Raw genomic sequence first — 12,521 nt, forward strand, 5'->3', positions numbered from 1 at the left:
CAAGCCAAGTTTCAGCGTTACCAGCAATTTGACCTTTATTTGATCACAACTGTGCCGTAGCCTAGGCAACACCTCACCACTTGCTGCACCAAGCTTCACTGCTGCCAGGTGTGCTAGCCGCCGCTACCAACTTTCTTGGCACATGCACTCTCCGTAGCTAAGCCGCTGCCTGACAAATTCCAATTCCTTCTGTGTTCCCCCCTCCTAAAAGAAAACAAAAAAAAGCGGGGAACAACACCCGCACCACCAAAACTATGGCAGGTTCACGTTTACAGCCAATCAGATATAAATGAACAGGGGCAAGCACCCAAAATGTAAATTAAAAAAAAAGAATTACTCAATTCATAAAAAAATGACAATTACATGAAAATCCAAACACGAAAAGAGCACTGCAGTCTGAAGAGGCCCTAAACTCTAACACCCATAGCTGCTAGAGGCACTATCCGTATTCCCGAATTTATGCAGTCTGTCTCCACTGCACGGTCCAGCTACAGAGAAGCACACCCCGAAGAACAGTACCGCTGCGCAGATATGAAGATGAGCACAGGCGGGCAACTTCATCACAGGCAGCAACCACCCACAGCACCTTAAATTTCATTAGATGAGCCCTCAAATGAGGACCACAATTGCAGAGACACTCACTACACCCTTAAGCAACACACATCACTTCAGAGCTGTTTATGAGCGCGAGACATCCAGCATATTCTTGCTCGCAAAATCGACAAGCTCGATGAGGATTTGCACGGCCCGGTCCAGGGCTTGTCACAGATGTAGAGGTTCAAGGGACAAGCGGACATGTTTAAGTCGGGTTACAATCGGTGCTCCCTACTGCAATCCCAAAGGTAGTGGCTCACACAAGAGGCAAGCTGTCCACATGGACACCTGTTTTCGGGGATCAAGTCGATCATGTGGAAACAGTGCAGGGAAGGGCCTTGTCCAGTAATGATGTAGGCGAGTTGTCTGGGCGGAGGAAAACAGCGCGGTATAGTGAGTGCGCTGGGAACTCAGCGAAGGAAGTCAGTGTCAGCGTTGTCGGTGTTCCATCGCTGCTGCCACTCTAACCGACCAGTCCTCATAAGCCTCTCCGTCACATTGTTCTATGAAGCACAATGAACATTGACTCACCTTTGACTCCCCACGCACCCGGCCAAGAGAAGTGCCGCACTCACTTAGTGTGAACTTGGCCATGGATTAGAGAGCGGACCATCTTTCCCGGAGACGCAGGCTTTGAGCCAATGCATGTCTTCCCACGCCTACCGAATGAGTCATGCCTGACCACCAACATAGGCAAAGCCGTCCTACCTATCTTAACGATGAATGCATACCTATGCTAAGTAAAAGGTTAACAAAGTGAAACCAACGCTTAAATAGGCCATGCCAAGCTTTTGCTTCACAAATCCAGGGTTAGCTGAGCTAAGCTGGAGCCTTTTTGTTTTACTTACTCTCCCTGTCAATACTTTCTTGACCAAATAACAACAATAATAGAACTTTTTCGTAGAATGGGGTACTCCAGGCTTTCGTTTTAAAGGGAATGTGAAGCCAGTAAAGCACAACAGGACATTTAGCAATTTGTTTACTCCCCTGATCAACTGAAACAAGTCCATAACAGGACGTATAGGCCATCAAACACAGCAGGGCTACATTCTGTGGAAACAAATTTTTATTCAAGTGCAGGCTTAAATTATGGTTGCCAAAAAGTGTAGTGCTCTCACAGTATTTGCTGTCATATGTAGTACACTTGCAGAATTTGACATCATAGTTAACTTACAATCTCCCATGGCAATACACTTGTACAAACACACAGGCTTGAAGACAAGGTTGCTAAGACGTACTCACAGCCATAAATGGCATACTTACAGTATTTTACACTATATTTACAATACAACCTTGTCCAATGGCAACACACTTTTACAGCCACACAGGCTTGAAATAAAGGTTGCTGGAAAGTACACTCATCACAGCATTTACAGTCATATATGGTACACTTACGGTATTTTACACAATATTTACAACACAATCTCCCTGATACATTTTGCAAAAGGTCGCAAAAACAGTGTATGTTTAGGGCAACTTCATTTGGAGCATATACTCTACGCATGCGAGAGTAAGCCTGACCTTTCTCTACCCAGTTGTTGGGGAAGGCAACAGTGGGAAATGTATGAGTGCTGAAATCTGCTGTCCTGCCATAATCATTCACTCCCATGGCCGTGCATTTCTTTACCGTGCATTCCTTGTGCATTTCTTTACAAAAAAAAATCACTGAGCTCAATAAGCAGTGGTCCCGGGTGTTCGAATCCTGGACCAGGACGAATTTTTCTTCAACTGCGAAGTTTCTGAGAAAGCTGTATAGCTTTCCTTTGTAGCCGTATGGCTGCATTAAGGTGAATGTCAATATTTCCTTCACAGAAACTTACTCCACCTTGGGGATTTCCCCTAAATCTGGTCGATTAACACCTGTCCTTCACTTCGAGCTGTTGATCAATTCGCTTTCGCGCTACTAACGACTAGCCTCCTGGTTAGCTCAGTTGGTAGAGCGACTGCTCCGGTTAAGCAGTGGTCCCGGGTTCGAATCCTGGACCAGGACAATTTTTCTTCAACTGCGAAGTTTCTGAGAAAGCTGTATAGCTTTCCTTTGTAGCCGTATGGCTGCATTAAGGTGGATGTCAATATTTCCTTCACAGAAACTTACTCCACCTTGGGGATTTCCCCTAAATCTGGTCGATTAACTGCTGGGCTCTGTTTGGGCGCGTACCGCCGCGTGACTACAGTGGCTAGATAGTGTGACCCCAGACAAGCTATGACAACAAGCTGAGTCCCTAAAGTGCTCTGCACTTATAAGATCAACAACAACAGAAACAACAACAAAGAAAATGAACTTATGGGCACCTAATCCCTTTCAATGCTGTTGGGCATCAAGCACAAATAGGCTTTTTTTTCTTTGCGAAACTCGACAAAAACACAGCTTCTCAACACATCCCGTGGTGTTAAGATTGTGGGCACACCTGAAGCAGACAAGAAACATGGCCTAATGTGGTCGGGAAATGACGCAGTGTCCAAAAACAGAACTTCTCGGCATAAGAGCAAGCATTTGTGCCCTCCCATAAACGATGCTCGCACCACTTTTTCGATGTGGAAGAAACCTTGGGATGCTTCCACAAAAGTGCTATCACTTTTAATTGGCCTTTTATATAAGGCACTATGATAGACTTGGTCGTCAAAGATGAATCTGTCATAGCACTCAATGGCACCATAGCCAGCCTCCTTCAATAAGTCACCTTCAGCAACAGTAAGCTTGGCATGCATGTTGCGCCCCAACAGTGTAGCCCCCTCCTCATGAATTGCATTGGAGACACGAGCATGGCCCAAAAAAAGTTTGCACGTGGCTCTTTCATCTTCGGTGATGTCTCCAGCTGAAACAAAATTCTCCAGACACTGTCCCATAACCACACGCTCAACAATCTGATGGGGTAGACCGTTAGCTGCTGTGATGGACTTGACAAGCTTTCCATTCCCACCTTCAAATACAAACGTGGAATTCGCCCACAGAGGACCAAGGTCTCGAACATTTGCTGCCAAATGCAGCAAAGAGTGCACATTGAACACCGGTGCTGCAGGTCCGTAGAGCACTTCGCAGCGTTCAACAAATGACAACAGTAGCCGATCTGGAATGAATTAAAAAGGAATGTTTCAGAGACATGGGTATGCAAAAAGGGGGTGTGGCCCCCTTCTGAATTTTTATGAAGGGGAAGGACGAGGGGAGAGAGTCATAAAAGGGCCACCAACCCTGCCGATCATCAGAGAAATGTTATTGGTGGCTATGTTTTTATCTAAAGCCACGCAATTAACTTATACAGCTTCTAAGTTCGCACTTGTTTACAGCTACATCGTATTTGCACCTCTTTCTTCACTTTTATTTCTTTGCTGTTCTGCATTCAGTATTTCGACTGGCTTCTTCTTTTTACTCATGTACAATGTTTAGGTGTGACACGGCCCGCACTATTCGACAACTTTTACATTTCCTGTTCATAGTTTTGTTGTGAACTTTGTGAAGTGGGCCCATCAGCCCCTCAAGGCAAGCTTCAGAATCCCGGCCAATGCTAAAGTGAGAATGCGCAACAAAACAGGGGATAATGATAACTTTTGTTCTATTGCAAACGTGCCGAGATAGTACACTGGTCACACATTGGGCTGCTATGCAGTGCTACCGTGGAGACCCTAATCAAATGCCACCGCAGCACACACATTTTTTTTATTTCTTTACCCCTTTTAAGTGGCAGGACATTTCTTTGACCAAACAGCAAAGACTGTTTTTCACACATTGGCACACTTAAGGCTTTCACATTTAAGAAAAATTAAAGGGGTCGTGAACAGATTAAAAAAAAATAATAATGTTGTGTGAGCGTATTTCGAACTGTGAAACCTTGATAAACAAACTGTGCATAGTAGTTACGCTGGACAATATCGGCAAATGGGTAGAAACACGCAGGTACGGTTTCTCCAAGGATTTTTTCCTCGAGTCGTGAGGTGATGTCATGTTAAGAACTAAAGAAGCCAATCATAGCTCCCCCTCATCTGCACATGTGGGCGTACAGCAGGCTTGCAAAGAGTCAGATATGGCTACAACATCGGTGCAACCATAGAATTTGCCCACAATTGAACGGGCAATGTCTGATCTCTGAAACAACTGATCAACAAGGTCGAACTCTCAGTCAACAATGTGGGTGAGTGGCACAGGCAGAGGCAACCAGTAAACTGGGTATTTGTAAACTGTTTATGCTGTTTCCCCCTAGTCTAATCTGTCGCTCTTTAAGCCAGTATTCTTGCTCAAGCTTGCTGATGTCCATAGGCGTGGTGCGCACAGGGGGGGCAGCCCCCCGCTAATCATCTGAAGGGGGGCGCAAAATTTGCCCCATACCTTGCCGATGTAACACATGAAAGTAAAAATTTCTGCTCAGAAATATTTTGTGTGTTGCAATTCCATCGCATTGAAATAAAACTTTGATAACTGTCCCTCTTTGCACTGCGTTCGGACCGCTGGGCCTTCAGTGGGAAGTGGTCAGGAGTTGCTGTAAGGGAGGGGGGCAGCGGTAAGACTTTGCCCCCCTAAATCGAGAACTCTGCACACGCCTATGCTGATGTCTATCTCACATAACCTCTCATGTGAGTTACGCAAACGTGAGCTTCCTGATATGACGAGCGAAATGACCTAAAGCTTAAAATGGGAATTTACTGCCTGAACACGTTTATCTAAGGAACTCCTAGTTGTCAGATATTAACACCAACCCATCTTTTACCCTTCATGTGTAAAAATATTGCACGTGAACCAGTGATACAGCGAGTCGCCAAGCCCCACCATCACGCACTTGGATTGATTCCCTTGTTTGCAGTGAAAGAACATAGTTTTGTCAACTGGATACCCTCCCCTATGGCTTACTGCAGAAGCGTTCTACAGTAAGTTGGCAGTTAAAGCTCTAGATAGACAAGAATTTATGAAAGCAAACCGGAATGCTGGGCTAAATATAAAACGGCTTTTATGCTGCAGTTTGAGATGCATGAGCACCCTGAATCTGTGGTCCAGTGAGCAAAGTGTTCGACTTCAATGCAGGCTGGCCCGGTGGCTGCACGTTCGAATCACACGCGAGGCACCTGCTTTTTCTTTTTTTTGCTAGAGTGGCTTTGCATTGTTTGACATGAAAAAGGTAATATTTGGAAGAGAATTCCCCAAAATGTGGTGAACTACGCCAGGGAAACTGAGTACAATAAGCCAGTAGGTCTGATTTCTGCTACAACAGTTGCCAGACAACTGAAGCAGTCACGCCGCTGATCGTGTGGATGGAAAAGTATATCGGGCAACCAACAAAAGGATGCAACATTTTTAAAATGTTGAGTTTACAGCTTTACAAAATATTATATACAAAGAGCGTTCATCTCTCAAATGTTGTTAACAAGACGTCACTGCTTGTTGCGCTGCCGACCGACAATGCACACATGGTTGCTTGCGATGCGCCTGAGAATGAGCATTTCAAAGGTGTCTCCGAAATTCCAAAAGCAACGAATTGTGAAAACATTTCGTATTTATGTTTTTAAAAGATTGTTCCTGCAGATAAAATTAAGCAAAGGCAAATGTACGTTCTGTTCACCACCCCTTTAAGAGTAATCATTGATTGCAGGGTATAACGCGCCAACGCAACGCAGGCGATAAGGCGCGCCATAGTGGAGGGCTCCGGCTTAATTTTGACCACCTGGGGATCTTTAAGGTGTGCCAAAATCTTGTACACACGGGCGTTTTTGCTTTTCACCGCCATCAGAAAAGCAGCCACGGCGGCTGGGAACCAAACCCGCATCCTTGTGCTCAGCAGCACAACGCCTTAGCCACTGAGCCACCGTGTAAGAGTAATCAGTAGGCTGGCTATTTAAAATAGGGCCCAGCTTCAGCATTCAGTACATTTGCTTTGTTTAGTTCTGACTTTTTTGTTCTTTTTATTATGCTCTAGCAGATTTTTCTTCTGTGCGGGTGGTCCAGATCTTTCTAAAATAAATCTTGCATGTATGACTGGTTTCGGATCACAAATCTTACAAGGCACCTCAGACGCTGAAGGTCCTAGTATAGTACTGACTAACATGTGCAGATAAGAATTTTCACCATAGCATGGAATCGTTCCAAAAAATACTTCTAACACAATCACCATACACATATTTTTCTTAAGGATGGCTGCGTGTAAACTTTTAAAGATGGGATCAACTACAGTACACACCTTATAATGGTAGTCCTCTATATGAAATCTCGCTTTATTTGAAGTATTTAATAGTCCCCCACTGCAGTGCAGAGAGGCCAAACCATCTCCACTTTTAACAAAGTAGTATTACCTATTGATGACAGTTTTCTATTGTGAGGACTATGTCCTGCAAGGGTTTATTGTACTTGAAAATGTAGAACGTAAATGGCCAGTTTGGTTCAATGCACTTGTGAAGACAACCCATTAATTGCATAGAGTTCCAGCAAATATATCTTTGGAAAGATACCCGGAAAAATACACAGCAAGAAATAAAGTACAGAAAACTGAATATTCAACCATAAAGTGTCACTCATGCCTACAGCTGCCATCCTGGTGTGATGGTACTGATGAAGCAATAAAACTAGTTTTCAACAGCAACAGGTATGTCATTCAATACTGGTTTAGTGAAGACAGCAGATTCATCTAGTTAATGGCAATACACAAATGAGCTTCCTTTAAGATGAGTTCCTTTGAGATGATTGCATTATCACTCGTCCTACTTTTTCCTCCAATTATGAATAACAGGTGAGCGCATTACCTGAACACACAGTTCACTGTCAGTAGCATTCAAGCCTGCTTTTCTCTGAAGTAAATTTTGTAAAAACAATCAAACCACATCAAATAATTCTGTGAACCTCAAATGACACCACTATCTAGCCCTTTCTTGCAATCGAATTCCTACCTGCGCGGGCAATGTCGTTTGTGGACAGCGACTCTCTCAGGAGAATGTGAATAGCTTCAGAGAGCTTCGCCAGATGACGCCAGTATTCCTGCGGCAGCACACCCTCAAGGCAAGGGAGAGCATAGAAGAGCAGCCAGCTCCTCCACTCGGACGCCTTCCAGTTGCTTCTTTCATCGAGGGATCGAGGCAGCCGTGTTACACAATGAGGTGGCTGGATGGCCAGCAGCCGGTCATTGACCTTTTTCAGTTTCGGTGGATCACCTGCATATAAAAACATTGAGCGATAATATTTCTCTGTTTTTAAAAAAGTATTACCAAGTACAGTCTATGCCTGTTCCAACAGACCCTTTTAATCTGAAAAAATATGTCTGCTGTTCTTGAAGCATGCAGAATCCAAATGACAAAGTGGGTGGGGGGGGGGGGGAAGGGGGGGGTGTATATGAGCATCAAATTGGAACTGGAATCAGTATTGCTTATAAATGCTACTGATAATCAACTCTTTTTACCCACATGCAGCATGAAAGTTTTCAAATCTTAGCACTGCTGCTTACAAGAGTCCTAGCCCATGCAGTCAAGTACATGGAGATGCACGCTAAGCTGGGCAAATAAGGCAAGAATGTAATCAGGAGCAATTACTACCTAGCTATAGAAATCAGTCCTTGCCAATAGAATTTGCCAAGGACCCTTTGAACACTTCATGCCAAGGCAGGTTTACCCACAACCGTTTTTCAAACAATTTGGATCACTGCCCCACGTTCTTCAAGCCTGCTTGCAGGTTTTTTATAAATGATCACATCTGGCCAGTAAAACTCTTGATACGAAATCTGATGAAGGTCGGCTGTGGAAATGGAAGTTAGATCAGCCGGACTGCACTGCCAGCGGCCGATTGCACACAATGGACGAGAACCATCCTCCCATTTGAAACAACTCTTACCCTTTTTATCAAATGGAAGAGAATCGATGCTGCGTGGAAATAATAAATGCCAAACTTCACTGAACTTCACCTCTGTATTACAGAGAATGTTGCGTGATGAGAGCAGATTCGACCCCTGGGTGCACCGCTTCGTGCATTTCAAAGCACTTTTCTTCAATCTCACCAGAGCCCCATTTGCTGGCGGCATTTTTGTTTTTGACACGAAGTTGACCGTCTGCTTAGACAGGCGAATTCTTCTGGTGATGTCGTTTTGTTTTTTGCCATAATGAACAGTGTTAATTATGTTCACCTTATCTGAGTGATATCTACTACCCTGTCACTGGTGGATCTCCCCACAATGCGTTTACAAGAAATGGTGACCACTCAAGTTAAAAGTAAGAATCTTCCTGTCCATTGAGGTAGTCATTATATCTAGGGAACATACTAAAAGCATCTTACGTACCAATGTAAAATGGTGCTTTGCCATTTGGCTTGGTAGGTGGTACTTTGTCATTTGACTTGGTCAGCGCTGCTTTGTCATTTGACTTCGTAGGCACTCCTTTGTAATTTCCTTTGAACATGAAGTCTGTCAGTTGTTTACAAACCCCCTGAAGCACACAGTGCATGTAGTCAACACTGACGCCGGAGACCAGGTTGAAACCTAAAAGAGATGAATTCAAAGCCGGTAAGCAAAGCAGTGAGTCATACATACTGTGGCTGTGCCATTAAATTTCAAAATATTTTGAAAATTACTATTTTGAAATTCAGTTATTCTGAGCTATGTCTACTGCATAAAACGGAGAAACGTTTTCGTCTTTTAAGATGCTGCATTTAAAACAACAGAGCATCAAACTTGTATGTCGTCCTAATAGCCCTTTTAACATTGCACTAATTGCCAAATTTGTGAGTATCCAGTGTTTCTTCAAACCCACTGTTATTTTACATTTAAAATGTCATGTGTCAAGGTAACTACAAGAGAGGCACGACACTTTTATGCGGTCTACTTATGGCCTTATCTTGTGAAATATTTTAAATACGGCATTCACTCTGGATTTTACAACCATCAGACACATAGCTACTGCAGCGAGACGTCTATCAATTACCTGACATTTTTGTGTCCTACTAAACTAACTTAATCTCAAACACATTGAAGGTATTCAGCAATTACATTGCACTTGCATATGCATTGCCATGAAAGCTACGCTTAAAATGCCTTTCCCAAGAGTTTTGTTTCTGCAGCTGGCACTTGTAAAATCCCCAGCTTCACTGGGTAGCTTTCTAGAAATTAACAGTAGATTGACAGCAATTTGTCGTACTATTCTGCAGAAAAAGTATGATCTATGCCGCAACATTTAGCTCTCAACAAACAGATCATTTGCTTTTAATCCCACGAGGTCAGTGGGGGATAAAATACTTCACGTGAATTAAAATGTCTAAAAAAAACAGCAAAAAGGGATTTCACCTCCAAGCCCCATTACAGAGCACACACCACAGGATTTGTCGTATGCTTCAAACCAAACTGTACTCTTCCTCACAACAACTATAAAACATATTTCAGTACCTACCTGAAAGGTTTATTAAGGCTGATGGTCCTCTGAAGCCATTGAACCAGTCATCTGTCACATATGCCATATGCATGTCTCGCAGCACGCCGTCATGTGTTCTTGGTTCCATCAGTTGACTGGTATACCGCATGCTACCTGAAATTATGCAGAAATGACACAAAAAATTGTCCACTCAGTGCCAAAAAATGTACAAGATGAAAAAGAGTCCAAAACTTTGAAAAAAAACCTCATGTCATTACCTGAGCAGCAATTACGCACGTGGCTAATGCAAGTTCTCTCACTAAGTGTAAATGTGGCTACGTGCACAGTACAAAAATAATACACAGCTTCATTAAGAGACCTGCACAGCTGTAACATCCTCTCCCACGACCATTCCAAACAAAACTTCCTGATTATAGCTGTCACTGTTCAGGAACGATTTCCTTTTTTTTTTATCTGTTAAGCATGAATCTCAAAGCATGTTACATCAAGCATAACTGGGTCCGACACTGTAAATCGAAGAGCCCTACAGTGCAGACTTTTTATAGTACTTAGCATTCCCTTAATACCTCCAATGGCAACACACACTTTTGGTATGGCTGCTGTAAAAGTTTTTTTCAACCCAACGCTAAAATGCCTTGCACTAAACGAAAATAGTAACATGTTATTAAAGCTCAATTCAAAGCTGCTCAGGCCAAAAATCCAGCAGAAATTCCATCTACAACTGTGCAACAAATCACACTAAAGCAAGCTTTTGCACACAGTTTAAAAAAATTGATGCACAAAGAACACAACTACGAGCACTTGCTCTGTACTTATGTTTTTGGCACTGTAATTTTGTTAAAGCAAAACACTACGAAACCCTACAAGCATGGTCTGATGCTCACCTTCTTGGTGGTCAGTCTTCGAAAAGCACCGAAGGCAACCGTGGTGCCCGTTAAACATCTTCATGTTTAACACAGCTGCTCGTGCAGGTGCATCCACTGCACAACACAGGACAAACACCCTTGAGCTGTGCACACAAGCTTGGTGCTCCCACACAACTGGCTTCATTGCAGTTACACCCGCCACGAATCTCGAGAGGAAAGCCTGCATGTTGGGGTGGGTGGGCCCAAACCAGAGTCCAGCCAATACAGGATGCTTGAATCTGGCAGCAGGTGGCAGTTCATTTAAAGTGAACTGAAGTGGCCACACGGACGTCTTGGACGATTTGAATACTGGACTTCCGTCTGTGTTCATGGTCAACGTCAAATCATCCGGTGTTAGTCCTTCCGTCTGCTGCAGATAACTGAAGGACGTCCCATTTGTAATGTCTGTGATTACATCGTCGCACTTCTCATTCCGTGCCGTCAGACCACCTGCAAGGTCCTCCTTTGTGCCTTCAATAAGCGTCTGTAGCTGTTTCCTGGTGTCAAGAGTGATGAAGAAGTGCGACTTAGCGTGCAGGTCTGATGCTGGCACTTTAGTATCGCAGACTTCGCATACGCAGTCACCATTCTGGTCTTCTTCCAACACAGATTCACATTGTACGCACCGGTACCAGTACTGCACTAGGTCGTTCTTTTGTGCTACCCACAGCTTTCTAAACATGTACTGGCTGCGCGGCAATACTTCCATACCGGCAATGTTATTAACCAGTTTGGCGAGGTCACCTAGAGCTGTCCAGGTTAGGCCGTGCGCCACACAGAACGACATTGCCATGGCAGTTGCGCCAGCTTTGGAGGTCCCGAGGTTGGGTATCTTTTCCGTCGGCAGTTTCGAAAAAGACGACGAAACTATTTCTTCCTCGCTTATCTGAGGAGGCAAGTCAGTTGCACTTTCCTCACACGCGCTGGACCAGTCGGCCACGTTCGTATCATCAGCAAGAATAGTGCCGTCCTGTAGCAGGTCGCCGAGTTCATGAGAGGGAAAACTGTCGTCCGCGGCAGGGAACTCCTCCACCGATCCATCTGAATCACCGCTACGAGATGTAGAGGCCCCGTCATTGCGCAAATCTTGAGGCGCCGATTGTCGCCGCTGCCTCTTCAGCCTGTCGTAGTACGTAGACTTGGGCACACGGAAGTCCTCACTCTCGTGGAAGTACTCGAGCTTCGCCTTTCTTTTTTCAGCAGTCGCCATTGCAACCCCACACAAGACGTCCAGTTAGTCTGAGTCTTTCATCGTCGATTGACGTCGCGGAACGGCGCAAAATCGAATTCCTATCACTTAAGCACAACAGCAGCGGGCTTGATTGGCTCGGCCACTCCGTCCGTCACTGTCACTCGTGCCTAAGCTAAATAGATCACTCAGCTGGCTAACCTGACTCACGCGCGCTGCTCCCACCCATGGTTTCTCCAGTTTCTCCTATCGATAGAGTTATGCTTCTATATACCTTCATCCATGCATGGAGAAAAAAAAAAAAAAGCCCATGCAATTTTTTTTCCCCTTCACTCTGAATATGTGCAATAAGTGCTGACCTCTTAGATCCTCGACCTCACACAGGGCCAGTCTTTTAGGAGGCATTGACCGGGCACACAATAAAGTTGTTCTCTCTCTTTCTCTTTGAGAAATTGTTTAGAAGCCTAGGAAACTAGGCCAGCGAGACCACAGTATATTAGTGTAATGTT

The 12,521-nt window shown here is 44.3% G+C and overlaps 1 protein-coding gene across 3 annotated transcripts; it reads right to left on the reverse strand.

The window, feature by feature from the left end:
* Positions 1–2,362: 2,362 nt before the first annotated feature.
* On the reverse strand, positions 2,363–11,750 carry LOC144148922 (uncharacterized). 3 transcript variants are annotated; one of them, XM_077680453.1, is made up of 5 exons: positions 10,803–11,750; positions 9,937–10,071; positions 8,835–9,032; positions 7,459–7,719; positions 2,363–3,662 (listed from the first exon to the last, which is right to left on the reverse strand). In XM_077680453.1, exons 1-5 carry the CDS (start codon positions 11,614–11,616, stop codon positions 2,887–2,889), a joined length of 2,184 nt encoding a protein of 727 aa, XP_077536579.1. In that variant the 5' UTR covers positions 11,617–11,750; the 3' UTR covers positions 2,363–2,886. The 3 variants fall into 3 exon arrangements, with proteins under 3 accessions (XP_077536579.1, XP_077536581.1, XP_077536580.1); XM_077680455.1 differs by lacking the exon at positions 10,803–11,750 and having other exon boundaries at positions 9,937–10,234; XM_077680454.1 differs by lacking the exon at positions 2,363–3,662 and having other exon boundaries at positions 7,402–7,719.
* Positions 11,751–12,521: the final 771 nt, after the last annotated feature.

This window comes from Haemaphysalis longicornis, unplaced genomic scaffold (assembly GCF_048455015.1).
Source record: "Haemaphysalis longicornis isolate Haplotype H1 unplaced genomic scaffold, Haemaphysalis longicornis Haplotype H1 scaffold_8, whole genome shotgun sequence".
In the NCBI taxonomy this organism is placed as follows: Eukaryota; Metazoa; Arthropoda; class Arachnida; order Ixodida; family Ixodidae; genus Haemaphysalis; species Haemaphysalis longicornis.